The sequence below is a fragment of the Nanorana parkeri genome, unplaced genomic scaffold (genome assembly GCF_000935625.1).
Source record: "Nanorana parkeri isolate BGI_ZX_2015 unplaced genomic scaffold, ASM93562v1 scaffold1023, whole genome shotgun sequence".
NCBI classification, from domain to species: Eukaryota; Metazoa; Chordata; class Amphibia; order Anura; family Dicroglossidae; genus Nanorana; species Nanorana parkeri.
The window spans coordinates 172736-188128 of NW_017307291.1; the positions used below are offsets into that span (position 1 = coordinate 172736).

The window sequence follows — 15393 nt, forward strand, 5'->3', positions numbered from 1 at the left end:
TATATATATATATATATATCCATACAGCCCATAGAAGTGCACATATCACATAAAGTTTCGTGGACATGGAGGTAACTAGTAAGCATATGGAAAGAATATGTATGGATATGAATAAGTTAGAGGAGCGAAGGAATCAGTGCCAGTGTGTAGAGCCTGAGCTAGTACTTGTGAATTTGATAGTCTTTCCTGAAGAGATGCCCTCTCATAGAGCCTTTGAAATGCTCAGGCAACAAGATGTGAACAGAGGGCATTCTGGAGTAAATGTCAAATGGGAGACATGTCTTGAATATTTGATTATTACAAAAATGTAAAAGCTATAAACCAAAGACAAGAGGAGAAGTAGGAGAAATTTCTACGGGCATTTCAATGCAAAATAAGAGAGATATGGCACTGAGATGCATGCTAATTTTGTTTTTATGTTTGGAACAGTTGACAGTATATAGATTGATTAGTGATTCATATGGGGGGGGGATCTCTTCCTCTGCATAACAGAAAATGCAGCATGGTCCAGATCGGGTAAATTTTGTGGGAGCGCCAGAAAATAAAAGACACTAGTGGGTGTTGGACTGTCCCTTTAAAGCAATAGCTGCAGTCATATTGACTGTTTATGTGCTCATGCAAGGTCATCATTAGCACATGATTTTATTTTACCGGTTGTAGAACACAGACAGATTCCCCTACCACCTTAAAAAAAATGCACTGCAGCACAATAATACCAACCTACCCTCCACAAATATTAAAATGTAGTATTTTATTTCTTCAAGGAATGCTAACAGCGGTTGCCCTTGGAAAAGTGGTAGCGCCAGACCTAGATGACTGGGAACACAAATCGTATCACCTAGAAAGTAAATCGAGGTAAGTGAAGTCATGAATACTGAAAAGAGCAAGAATGATGTGCAAAGTGCAGACAGTAACCCATAATAATAAATCAGAAATCACTTCTTACTAATATTTATACTTACTTGCTGAATCAGGAAGCCATACCCAGGTTGAATTATAACTGAAAGGCAGACAGACTGCAAACCTGCATGCGTTTTCTTCCAGACTTGGCCAGCGTGCTGAAAAAAATGTATTCTATTAGTTTTCTTTGGTACCATCAAGACTCTCAGTGCATGGTCTAATAACATTAAAGCATGCACAAATATATGAAACACTTTTAATAGGAAATCTGTCCTAAAAAGCTTACAATCTCAAAAAACTATCTATATCTACATATCATCACAGAACACTGGCTACACGCACTCAATAATAATCTAATATCCTATGGCACAAAAAAGTATTATGTGCTTGGTAGGTCCTTGCAGCTGTTGCTCACTTGGAAGTGTAAACCAATAAAGCACTGCTATGAATACCTTCACACTTCTATGTACAGTAGATTTATTTTATATATTTTACATATTTCATTTATGTATTTTAGGCTGTATGTAGCTAAACTTCAAAACATATGGGTAATCATAATGCTATCACAATTAAATCTCGCAGGATTTTCTCTCTCCATGATGCATCCGGCATGTTGACCATAAGAGAAGGGGCTCTGCCAGGCACCTATAAACTGAGGGTGAGGGTGACAGATGGTGTGTGGCCTGATGTGGTCTCTACAGTTAAGGTTGTCCTCACTGACATTACTGAGAAGGAAGCTCATAATGCTGGAGCCATGAGATTGCATGGTGAGAATGAATTAATCTGCATTTTGTAATATGCTAATACCATGCACAATACCGTTAGGCTGCATGGCAGGTTTTGGGGAAAAAAGGCATTTGAGAAAAAGTAGATGATAAAGGACAATGGGGCCACAGGGTGGATATGGATTGGAAAGGAAAATAGGAGGAAGCTCTAGACAGGAAAACACTTAGATCACATACGTATGAGCAGCATGTTCCTGCATTAAAGTGTATCCAAACCCCAAAACAAAAATGTATTATACATTATATTACCAAAAGTATTGGGACGCTTGCCTTTACACACACATTAATGGCATCTCAGTCAGACGCTTTGTATTGCACGTGGTGATGTAAGGCTTGAATGCAGCTGCTCGGCCATGGAAACCCATTCCATGAAGCTCTCTACACACTGTTGTGCCAATCTGAAGGCCACATAAAGTTAGGAGGTCTGTATATTGACTCTGCAGACAGTTGGCGACTTCTGCGCACTGTGCGCTTCAGCATGCGCTAACCCCACTCTGTCATTTTACGTGGCCTACCACTTCCTTGGTGAGTTGATGTTGTTCCTAGTTGCTTCCATTTTGTTATAATACCACTAACAGTTGACCGTGGAATATTTAGGAGCAAGGAAATTTCACGGAACACCTGAATCCAATGATTTGGAGGGGTGTCCCAATACTTTTGGTAATATAGTGTATTACAGCCTACCAGTCCATAGATGTGGTGGCTGCATTCGGGTTCTTTTTTAGGATATTTCTTGATTTTTATTTTCACCTGGTGATCTTGCCAGTATTTTTTTCCTTTCCTTGGGTGGCAAAACTCATTCACTGTACTGTATTGAAGAGCAGTGTTGTCACCCTAGGTTAGAAAGTGTTTGGACATTGCTTTATAGTTCACAGAAGATAGCTGGGTAGGCTGATTACTTTTTTGAGATATCAGTTCAGTGAACAATAAGTTACAAGCACACTGAATCTTTGTCAAGCATCAATATGATATTTACGTTCTAAAAATGCAGAAAAATCAAGAGGTGTTTTCAGAATTATGCGGCTGAACTAATGTTACTTACCGTGACATTGTGATGGGGCCTCATATCAAAGCAAAATTGACTGTGGCTTAGAGAAAAGACGTTTCATAAAAGGTACAGAAAATTTTAGCTTTGAGGTATCTAACAGCAAGTGATCATAGTGCTCATCCCTCAGTCAAATGCTAGCCTGAGTTTCTGCAATGTCTTCAGACTTAATGAAATGTCTAAATTTGATGCTTTTACCATGTCCTGGGCGGGTGAGTTGATGGAGAGCTTGGGTCCGCCAGGTAAATTGCCATCCGTGATCTTATTCAGGATAATTGGCAGGTTGTATTAACAACCAGGACTAAGGAAAAGACAGCTTCTGTGACACCAGATAGGTTCTACCAGTACGTGGTACTCCCTTCTGGCTTACATGGGATCCTGGCCTGTGGTGGACCACATTCTTAAGCCCCACCAAGCCTACGCTTTGGCATATATAGATGATGTTGTTATTTTGAGTCTTGACTGGGATTACCACCTAAAGAAGGTCCAGGCTTTTGTATATTCCATCTCTAAGGCCGAGTTAAGAGCCAATCCAAAAAAAATACACATTAGAACCGGAAGAAGCCTATTTTTATTTAACCATTATAGTGTCCCTCCAAATACTAATATATGTTGTGATGTCTTATACCTTCAGGTATCACAGCTGAAGAATTCATAGCTCAGAAACCCAACTTCGGAAGCAAATATGAACAGATGAGGGATCTTCTGTCGGACATAATCCCCTGTGGACAGGAGAATGTGAAACTGTTCAGTGTATTGAATGTTCCTGTCCTGCATAACACAACTGATGTCTGGTTTACAGTATCTGGACCTCCTTATTGCCAGGCCGAAAAACTTAATGGGATTGTGGCATCCCACCTAGACAAGGTGTAGTAAAATATTTCTACTCTTAAGAAATCACACTTCTATCTTTTATTCTTAATAGGTTTTATTCTGGGTTATGGAGCCCAGAGTTTTTGTAGAGCTTTGTTTGGGATAAAGCCTCCATTCCTATGTCTACATCTTACCTAGTAGCCAGACTTTATTGTTAGTCTCAATTGTGCACAAGCCTTTATGTATGTGACCTGACTGATTTTCGTTTCACAACCAGTAAAAATAGTCTAATGTAGATAAGAAGGCATGACATTATATTCTCCACAGATAGAATCTGCACTGGGTGTACATGTGGATCACATTGGAGAAGAGGAGTGTGATAAGATGCAGTGCAGCCACAAGACTGGATGTATCATTGGAAAAACCTACAAACACATGCCCACTATGATCACATCTCCCAATGTCTCCTTTGGATCGGTAACTGTTGTGACACAAGTCCAATGCTCCTGTGCTGCACGAGAGTATCAGCACCTGTCCTGCTCCTCCTATTCAGCCAACCCATGCATTAATAGAGGCACCTGCATAGACACTGCACTTGGATATAGGTGAGATATGGATGCATACAATGATATGTAATACATACATGAATGTTTCCACACAACACTTTTATCCAGGGAACATTGCAACTGCGCTGAAGCCAAAAAAAAGCCTCAACCTTAATTTCCTGGAAAACACTGCAGACAGATTCCAGAGAAATCCTCACTTGTAGGGTGTATGGGTCTTTTTTTCTGAAGCCTGCTTGCTCTCTCTCTCGCTCTCTCTCTCGCTCTCTCTCTCTCTCTCTCTCTCTCTCCCACCTTTATGTGCCACAAATCAAATTCAAACATCCAAGTTAGGCTTCCCAATCTGATTGGTGGCTGGAAAGAACTTCTTAGTACAGCAGAGGGCTTAAATTGGGTGTGTTCAGGAATAGCTCCCCTGTGCTACAAGCATGTAGGAAAAAGAGGTTTCCACATAAACAGATCAATGGTAGTGCCGTATACTAGTGTAGCGCTCACCCCTGAAGGAGCCGCTGGAATACCTGGGTCAGCCATAGCCTGTCTAGGGGATTTTGGTAACCAGTTGCCCCATTATCATTAACCGCCCTCTTCTAGTGACCAACAGAGCTGATATCCAGGCCAGAATATGATGCTGAAGAACTTTATTAACACATCCACACTGAGAGAGAGGATATAGGGGCCTAGAAATCCAGACTCACTACTCCCTGTTAGTAATTCAGTGTAGATCAATTTGCAGCACAGTTGAATAGGGGTTGGCACAAAATCCTCAGTATGAGAGACACTAGACCTGCTCCTGAGGTCCTCCTTATTCCAGACACCTCAGGTAGCCATCAAGCCATCAATGTCCTTGGTTCTCTTCCTCAATCAATAGCCAAGGCCTCCTTCAAACTTGAGGCCTAGTGAAACACTTCCCGCATTCATGTGTTCCCACCCCCTGGCCTAGCCTGGGGGCAGGCTGGACTGTACCCAGCCCTGACTGGACTCTGGGCTGTCCCAGAACTGGCCTGGACACATGGAAATTCCTCAGAGTATAGATGCACTGTCCCAGCATGCAACACTGGCTATGAGAGCCGCAGAGATTGTCTGCACACACACTCACCTTGCCCCTCATTGGTTGTCCCACACTGCAGCAGAGTCACACTCCACTCCAGGTATAATCAATGCCACACACCTGGAATTAACCAGATAACTGCCAACTATAATTCAGCAAGACTGACTACAGCCCTGGCAATCACTAACTTTCTAGTAACCACCTCACAAAAGGTGATGGGGGCTACACTTTTATTATATAGCAGTATCTGCATGAAGAACTGTAGCTCTGAGCAGAAAGGCTTTGTTCCATCATCTCTATACCTAATTTTCTATTTTGACTGGCATGTACATTATATCCTGTAGAGCAGTGGTTCTCAACCTGTGTAACCTCAGGACCCACATTTGTACTTGGTCATTAAGTCATGACCCAAGTTGCACTGCAATGGAACGCACAGCATTGAGGTACTGCGCGTTCCGATGCGGGCAACAGAACTGTGGGTGGGATGTGCATTTGGGGTGCCATTCAAATGAATGGCAATGCACTTCTCACACAAAAATGCCTGGTAGGTGCGATTGCTAAGTACAGGGCGTTAATCGCACTGGACTGTGCGATTAACGCACTGTACTAGTGTGAATGGGCCCTCAAAAACATACAACCACATACCCAATCTCACACATACACAGTCCAAAAAAATAAATGTTTGTTCTTTTTTTAAGATCCACCAGTGTGGGCTGCTGTACTGTGATGGAGCTCTATCCATATGTGCATCGCTTGTACAGCTCCCTTGCACACCCTGTAGAGGTGCCGAGAGCCAGTATGTTACATCACACAGGTCCAGGCACCTCTACAGGACATACGAGGGAGCTGTAAGCAATGCACATATGGATGGAGCCCACCCCACCTCAACCTGACACTCGGCGCCAGGCAGCATATTTTGAATGGCTGCTTGGCGCAAGAACTGACATTGCTGCGCTAGGGGGAGCCTGAGGAGCCTCTCACCTAGAAAAGTGGAAGGCATACGGGAACCCACTGAACACAGGGTCGCAACCCACTTTTTGGTCACGACCCACCAGTTGAGAACCAAGGCTGTAGAGCACATAGCTGAATTTCCTCTCTTAAGACATACGAAGTAACATCAGTCCATGAACTTTATGAACTTTAGTTATACCTGGTCTATTAACATACAGTTTCCTGTGCTAGGATGCAGCATGCAAGTGTTAGTCATTAGTAGTAGTCATCTAGCTGGCTGATATTGCTATAAAGGCAAATTTGGCACTGCTGTGACTCAAGAAGTAACTGGATATATTTTCTATACCACCCAGTGCTTCCCTTTTCTATCTTACATATACTCAGGCCTAGAGGAATTTAGTTGACTTGTGTTTGGCAGATGATATTATGCTGATATTATATATCTTCAAATCTTCTGAGATGAGAAAAGGGCACAATGTATTTAAGCAAAGGATACACCCCTGCCCAATTATACAGCCACGGATCAGGAAAATAGGGTTGCAGGTCCATAAAGGAACCACCACCAGCTCTCCACTCTCTCTGTGGAATGCATTAACTAAATGGGCCCACATCATAAACACACCAGCTTGGGGACAAGTCATGAATTGCCACAGAGATCAACTCCATACAAAGAATTCTAGGTCTACTCCAGTTGACCACAATGAATGGAGGAGTCCATACCAGAGATGGGTCCCCCAAAAACACTCCAACCAGCACATAATTTACTACCTTTACAGACCCCAAACTGCTCACCCAACCCCCCAGTAGCCAGAAGAAAAAAAAAAACCAAGCCCGGTACAGGGTGGGCAGGTGGGAAGTTCACTTGCGTGGGACAGTTGGGAGGTATGCTATTATTATCAGACATAAGAAAGAAAAATACACAAATACAATGTTCTTGTGTTGAAATTCTGCTCCAGTGCTACCTTCTAACAGTATAATTATAGTAGACAATGCATTTATTTCAGTGAGATAAAGCTGTGGTTTGCATTTCAGGTGTGAATGTCCCCCTGCTTACCACGGACCTGAATGTCAGCAAACAAAACGCTCCTTTACTGGACACGGTTATGCCTGGTTTCCACACTTGCAGCTCTGCTATGAAAGCCAGATCTCCCTGGATTTCATCACTGACGTAACTGATGGCCTTCTGCTGTACAATGGTCCCATGTCTGCCAGTGATCATGGAGAATCAGAGGATTTCATTGCTCTTGGTGAGGATATCTTGTTGTTGCTGTGTACATATGTCGCCATTGTGGTCACAGAGGCATTTAACAGCCACTGGTCAAGTCCCATGGTGCTCATCCCCAAACTGAAATATAAAACAAATATAAAGTTGAGCTCTCTAATTAATTAATGATGTATTTATAACAAATTAATGCTGTGCTTCTCTTATTTAGAGCTTCACAATGGATCTCTTTCCCTCTCTGTTAACCATGGCTCTGGATCTCTCTTCTTGACGTTTGCAAAAAAATCTGAAGTGTCAGACCAGCGCTGGCATAACCTAAAAATCATGAGCAATAGCAAGGTAAGTACAGGGCTGGTGCTGCCGCTAGGCAAACTAGGCAGCCACCTAGCGTGCACTGCTACCTAGGGCGCAGCCTTGACCATTCACCCACCACGGCGCCCCCCTGTCTATTTCAAATTGCAAAAGCCAATAGCAGGCTGGCTATTGCACCCACCCACTGAGCAGAGGAGCGTAACTGAGAGACAATTTTCTCTCTCAGGTTTGCTCCTCTGCTCATTGGGTGGGGTTTCAATAGCCAGTCTGCTATTGGCTATTTCCAATTAAATTACATGCACCTCAAAAGCTAACCTGCAGGAGAATGGGGCTGCGCAGGGCGGGGGGGCATTGGGGGCTGCACCACGGGAGTGGGGGTGCAAGTAGCTGGTTTTGCCTAGGGCGCAAAATAGTCTAGCACTGGCACTAATGGATATAAAAGTAGCAACAGGGACAACCTTTCTTCAAACCTTCAAGAGATAATGACTGGGAGGCTCTGATTGGTTGTACAAGTCACCGTTATTTTCCTTTGTTGCCATTGTTTTAGAATGAAACCTGTTTGTTACAGTCTTGCATTTGTACTCATGTGTGTCTGTTTATAGTGTATATTGGCCTCTGATTCTAGACTAGAGCTGCTGGGCTTAAAGGAGAACTATGAGGTGAGTGATTTTCACTCATCCTCATAGTTAGACCTGACCTGTGACAAAGAAGTTGTCACAGGTCGGCTCTATTGATCGGGAAGTGAGCAGAAACATGCAGTGATTTGCTCACTTCCCGATCGTCTTCCTGCAGTGAGCGGTGACTGTCAGCTCATCGCAGGGATTCCCCCCTCCCCTCTCTGATCCTCCAGTGCTGAGTGGAGGAACGAACAGGGGAGGGGGCGGGCACAGCTGGCTCCGCCTCTAGATAGGCAGATGGATCTCGATATTATTGTCGGGATCTGTCCCGGCTGCGGCACTGTCAGTATATCTCGGGCAATAGCCAACGATATACTGAGCTTTGGGTCACGAGAGGAGGTTAGTTTATGTCCTCCCGTGACCCTAAAGAGAACTATGGGGAAAAACACTTACCCCATAGTCCTCCTTTAAGTTGACATCAGAAATTCAGTATAGCCGGGAATTACAATATTCCTACCTGAAATTAAGAAACAGAGTTTGTTGGGCCATCAGATTATAGCTTAAAGGGAAAATATTGTGCTTTTATATACTTTGTATCATCCTTAGGAATAACATTTTAAAATATTATTTTTTATATACATTTTATTTCCTTTTAGTTAATTAAATATGAGCTGTGACATTATCACTTGCAGCCAGAAGGTGATGCCCTTAGAGCTATTCTCCACTACTTTTGCTGAGACATTTTACTACTATGTTTTATATAATCTGTCTAATTTAAATTTTAACATAAACATTTTGTGCAGTTAATTAAACAAATTTTATAAAATATCAGTTTATCAGCATGTGGACTTGTAAAAATGACTAAAACCAAAATAAACCTAAAAAGCTAAAAATACATCCACATTTTTAGGCACCATTAAGCACTATTTGCATCCTAACTGACCACATAATATAACCCTATTAATGGTTTCTGGAAAAGTAACCTGTGAATAAACACTGACTGTGGCTTTTACTATACAAATCATCTCATATGTGGAATAATTCAGATTACGGCCTGTTTTGTGACCACTCTTTTCTTTTAGCTTGCCATACCTGAGCAAATAGGAACAAGGAATGAAAAATAAATCTCTGATCTGCTAAACCAATAAACAACTTACCGAAAAGGTACCTTGTTTCCTAGTCATTATGAAGTCTTGACTAGCCCAGATTCTGCATGACTGCCATGATTTCAAGGCATTACATGGAGTGGACAGAGACCAAAAAAGATTCGGCCTGTTTGGTTTAAAGGAGAACTATGAGGTGAGTGCTTTTCACTCACCTCATAGTTCTAGCCGACCTGTGACAATGACACTGTCACAGGTCGGCTCAGTAGATCGGGAGGTGAGCGAACACATACCGGCGTTCGCTCACCTCTCGATCCTGTCACGGCTCTCTGCCGTGACAGGGGGAGGGGCTGGATTCCCCTCTCCCTGCTCCGATCTGCCAGCGCTGACTGGCAGAACGGACGGGGGAGGGGGCGGGTACAGCTGGCTCTGCCTCTAGATAGGCAGAGCCAGCTGTCAGTCACGCAGCTGGGCGGATCCCGGCACAATTGTCGGGATCCGATTCAGCTGCGGCGTCTCAGTATACCGCGAGCAGGAGCTTGCGGTATACTGCGGCATCTCAGTATACCGCGAGATACAGCTCGCAGTATACTGAGCCTAGGGTGACGGGAGGACGCTAGTTTGTGTCCTCCCGTTACCCTAAGGAGAACTATGGGGAAAAGCCTTAACCCCATAGTTCTCCTTTAAAGAATACGTGCACTTTCAGACAATGTGGACTAATTATTTTTGCCACCCCTCCCTTGACCTAACAGATCCCACCTTCCCCCTCGACAGATACATACTTACCAAGATTCGATGCCCACGGCCACCTGTGTTTTTTTACATCCTGCGCTGCAAGTTCTCTTTCTCTTGGCCGCACCTGTACAATAGGGCCCCATAGACATCTATAGGGCTCATTTCCCTGCTGACAGATGTAGACAAGCCCCATAGAAATGTATGGGGCTCTACTGCACAGGCAAGACCAAAAGGGAGAATACTTATGGGATGGGATGTAAAGAATTTTCGGAGGCTGCAGTAGTTGGATTGAGGTAAGTATATATCTGCTGAGGGGGAAGGTAGGGTCTCTTATGTCAGGAAAAAGGGGCAAAATGATAAGTGCACTTTATTTTACATCCAGTAATTTTTTGTATAATAAAAGCTTTCCTGGGTAATCAATAGATTATATTTAGAGATGCTTTGACATTAGAGGCTACAATTTTCACTATCCAGGGACAGCAGACTAAGGAAAACAGCTAAATGGAAGAAGAGGATTTTAGATAGGATTGGTAAAGTTCCTGACAGCTGCCATTTCTATCTACAGCTATGAGCTATGAGGATTTGTTTTTATATTTCTAATTTGTCGCATATTTTGTCATTAGAGAGTGAAGATGACCCTTGATAACTGCTTGGGAGAGCTGGTGAATGAAGACTCTGATGGAATATCAACAGATCGATCAAGGTGTGAAGTGTCTGGAGAAACACCTGGGAGCAAGAGGTAATAAGAAAATGGGCCCTTTTGGACATAGGAGCCACTGCATTTAGGATTGGTTGCTGACTTGACAGTCGGGTAAGATAAGTGGTAGATTTAGTATCTACTGGAGTGAGGGAGTAAGTTGGGAGGAATAGTCAGCCATGCCTGTCATCTTCTCTAGGAGGAAGACATATCACCTCCCCCTGTAAGCACTAGAGCTTCTATTGTTCTACAAAGTCGAATGCTGAAAAGTTTTTTGTATGAGTGTCTTGCAAAAGAGCCAAAATGCGAACATTCACCTCTGCTAATGTTATCCTGGATAATTTATAACTGTGGGGAAGGAACAAGGGACTTTGAATATACTCAAGAAAAATCCATTGCATGAAAAGGTTTGTTTGCATAAAAATGAACAAATGTTGTTATTACAAAATATGAACATTTAAAATAGATTTTAAAGCTTATCTCAAAAAAAAAAAAGAAACAAACTATCCTTGTAGTGGGGCTACCTAATTCAAGTTCAAGTTCAAGTTCAAATTCAAATTCTGGTCATGTCACTATCTGCCGGGAGTTTGCATGTTCTCCTTGTGCTTGTGTGGGTTTTCTCCCACAGTCCAAAAACAGGCCGGAAGGTTAAATGGCTTGTGTCTAAATTGGCCCTGTATATGTGCATGTGAGATAGGGACCTTAGATTGTAAGCTCCTTATGGGTATGTGAATGTGTAGTCTGTGAATTGTCGTCACTATATAAATATCTGTAATAAATAAAGTGGCTTTTGAAATAGACTACACCTATATATTGCTGGCATATGAGTTAAATCTTGTCAAATTCAAATGATAACATCTATAAAATATAATCAAATATTTTTATTTGTCACTGCATAATAATCTGTTTTGATATTGAATGTTTTCTGTAAACTTTGCCTCTTGTTGTATAGATTCCTCAATGTCTATCAGCCCCTGCAGCTTGGAGGAGTAAAGAATGTACCAGGCAGCATTCATCGATCCATCCACTTCAGGGGGTTTTCTGGCTGTATCAGGAATCTGCAGGTTGATAGTAAGGTAAGATAGGGTCCAGTATGGTATATAATGTCTGGATGTGTGAGCACAGTCTAAGATCTAGTTGTGTCTTCATCTGCCTTATTTTTATATAAAATCATTTTGTGATGTTTATTCATTGAGTAATGATTTGTTTTTGTTATTAAATTTTTAAAGAAACCCATAAAACAGTTGTAATATGATCTACAAATGCATATTTAGAAATGTAAAGCACTTTGCCCCTCTATGACTCTAATTACAACTCACCATTGGCAAAATGCCAAACTGATAAGAAAACCCACTTACCATTCAGTTCAGTTTTCTACACATGTGATGGGTGGCAGCTTCAGAGTCAGTGAGAGCAAACTGACACAAGGAAGCGAGCTTTCTCTATGCGCTATAGGTCCAGTCCACTATAGAGCTTCCAGAGGGTAAGGATGACATGTCTAAAGTAAATTGATGGCTGTAGAGACTCTGGTATGTTGATATGTTGAAGGCCAACTCCAGGTTCAATACACTGGGCATCATTCAACTCAGATAGGAAAAGGCACTACATTGCTGGATCAGTGAGTCTGTGGGGGACAGCACCTGGGCTGCTGTTTAAAGGGCTTTCAAGGGATTCTAAAGTATTTGGCCCAAACTGGAATTGGGCTATCAAGCAAATCCTTCCTAAGATACACATAGGGACCACCATTGCCAATCCCCTTCTGAAGATGCTAGTTGTCTGGTTAGTACACTGACCAACAGGGTTCCACAAGGTTTTAGTCACGGACCTGGAATAAGTATGCATAGCTGTAAAGTCAACCATCCTTAGAGGCTAAGAGGTAGCAATGGTAGCCATGTCTCTTTCAGGCGATGATTAAGTCTTATCTATGCATCTACAGTGGGGGGGAGGGTTAAATTTTATGATGATGCAAGATCCTCTATAGATCACATCATAAGCAGGGCTGGATTTCCATTTCAGGCGCTCATAAGCATGTATGAAAATCTGTTTAGCCTGAGCCGGCACCCTTACCTGCTGCAGGACCCACCAGATTTCACATATGCAGAGAAGGACCCCAGTGTCACGTAAGACTGCCCTAAATGCCTATCCGCATCAGACAGGCGTTTTACAAGGCAGCCTTACGTGGTGCCGGGGTCCTTCCTCTGCGTTTGGCAGAGTAGACATATTTGCCTGTAGGCATGTGCCTACTCTGCCTAATGGTAAATCTGGCCCTGATCATAAGACATATAAAGTGTGGACTTTGCTTGTGTTCAGCTTTACTCCGAACCAAGTCTAATGTACAAAAAGGAAGAAGCACCATACAGATGAATCTTTGAGGAAATGTAGAATTGTAAAAGTATAACTAATGGCCAACATTTTTTTCATTTGGATAGAATGGCGAGGAGTTAGAATTAGGGATGCACCAAAGTCTCAGCCGCCAAAGCATATCGCACAAAAATGGTACAATTTTTTGACTGAGAATACGGAGCATCCCTGGTTTCTCTCCTCCTTGCTGGGTGCTGATCTGTGTCCCTTGTGACATAGAGCAGCGCCCAGCGGGCAGAAGAGAAACTGTCAGGAGGCAGAGTGGGGAGGGGAGCAGAGCGCTTTCAGTGTTATCACAGGGGGCCAAGTTCTCCTCCCCACTCGGCCTTCTGTGACAGGCAGATCAGGATGGAGAGCAGTGCGGGGAAGAGACAGCTGTCACAGGAGGCCGAGCCAGTGGTGCGGGGGAGGAGTCACCTGTCAGCTGTGTCATAAGAGGCTGAGCTCTCCTCCTTGCACCGCCGGCTCAGCCTCCTGTGACAGCGAGTCAGGATGGAGAGCGGGTTACAAGCGCTCAGCTGATTGCTGAATGTTTGTAAATAATTGAGCACATAGTATGTTTACTATGTCCCCAATTATGAATGAATATGAAGTGGTCTACATCACTTCCTGTTTGATTGTGGACATAATAACATGATTGTGGTGGACATAGTAATTCATACTATATCCGCAGTTTATGAATGAACAGGAACACTCAGTATAGAGGCTTCCTGTTCATTGATAACAGGGGCTGCAGAAAAAGAGATTGAGGACTCTGTGTTCTCAATTTCTTTTTCTATTTCAAAAGGGAAATATCAGGGGTCTGTTGAGACCCCTGATATTTGCCCAGAGTCCCCAACAGTAAAGTTAAATAAATAAATAAAGTATTAAAAAATTATTTAAAAAAGATTAAAAAGAAAAATAATTTTCGGTTTCGGCCTGACGAATTCTTTATTTTCGATTTTGGTCTGAAAATTCAGTTCCGCTGCACCTCTAGTTAGAATGCCTGTAAGTTGTTTCTTTTTCTTTTGTGTCCCCGACATTCACTCCCTCTAATTGTCCTGATCACCAATGTCACCAGGAATGAAAGTGAGGGGAAATCCAACATTTTTAGTTTCCACCAGAACAGGAATAGAAGGGAAATCTTCCCATGGGGACATATGTTCCCCTGACAACTGTCTACGAAGATATATCCCTAAAGACTGGAATATTGCACATGTATGTGGATTTTGGTGGTCCATGGTGATTATATACAAACGCATAGGTTGCAGTGTCTATTTTTAGAAGGAAAATGAACCAACTGAACTCTTTGTGTGTTTGTCAGGTGTATGATTTGGAAAAGCCCCTGGAGTCAGTGAACAGTGCTGCAGGCTGTGCTATGACAGATGAGCAGTGCAGTACGATTGGGTCGCCAGGATGTGGAAGACATGGATTCTGCATAAGTGATCGGACCTCTGCTAAATGTGCCTGCCATCCAGGACATTATGGGGAGCTCTGTGATTCAGGTAAAGTATAAAGAACCAAAGATAAATATGATGTTGTAATCTATTAACCATTTTAACTTCCTTAAACAACTCATTTATGTATCAAATCAGATTCCACAGGATTCATAGAGGGGAATTTATCAAAACTGGAACAGACAAAATCTGAAGCAGTTGCCCATGGCAACCAATCAGCATCTCTCTTCAGTTTGCCCAGGTAAGATTTGAAAATGAGACAGAGAAGCTGATTGGCTGCAGTGCAAATCTGCTCCAGATTTTGTCTGCCCCAGTTTTGATGAATTCCCCCCATTATGTTTTAGTTCCATCAGTAGTGAGTAAAGTCAGGTTCTTGAACATGGGTGTTGTATTTTCTACTATGGTTCAGCTGTATAAAGATTAGACTGCTAGAAACTAATCAGAGGTCAGCCAACGCTACAAAAAAATAGCAAAAATAAATTTTTTAACTTTCTCAGTTTTTCTAGGCCCATCCTGGACTGGTATTCTGCACATTCTGCCAAAAGGTGTGAAATGAAGGTTTTGTGGATTCATGAACTGTTTTAGTTCAGGGATTTTGTACACAAGGGTTTGATTCTGAAGCAAATTAAAAATAAATTCATGCACACTCCATGCAGTGTATTGACCCAAAGTCAGGGTGCTAACAGTGGCATTGGCACTGGCTGATAGTTCCATTGTGGTCCGATCAAACATGAGAAGCGTGTAACCAGCACAGCAAATTGCTCATCATGAACTTTTATTTGTTACATGAAGAAAAACAATAACA

The 15393-nt window shown here is 42.5% G+C and overlaps 1 protein-coding gene across 1 annotated transcript in view; it reads left to right on the forward strand.

Annotated features, from left to right (window-relative positions):
* Window positions 1-15393, forward strand: part of LOC108795896 (neural-cadherin-like) — a 71739-nt gene that overhangs the window by 38685 nt on the left and 17661 nt on the right. The window contains exons 19-27 of the mRNA XM_018567225.1: window positions 765-855; window positions 1483-1667; window positions 3365-3597; window positions 3871-4148; window positions 7138-7352; window positions 7539-7666; window positions 10718-10833; window positions 11744-11867; window positions 14456-14636. Coding sequence (XP_018422727.1) covers window positions 765-855; window positions 1483-1667; window positions 3365-3597; window positions 3871-4148; window positions 7138-7352; window positions 7539-7666; window positions 10718-10833; window positions 11744-11867; window positions 14456-14636 — 1551 coding nt within the window. The remainder of the gene's footprint in view (window positions 1-764; window positions 856-1482; window positions 1668-3364; window positions 3598-3870; window positions 4149-7137; window positions 7353-7538; window positions 7667-10717; window positions 10834-11743; window positions 11868-14455; window positions 14637-15393) is intronic.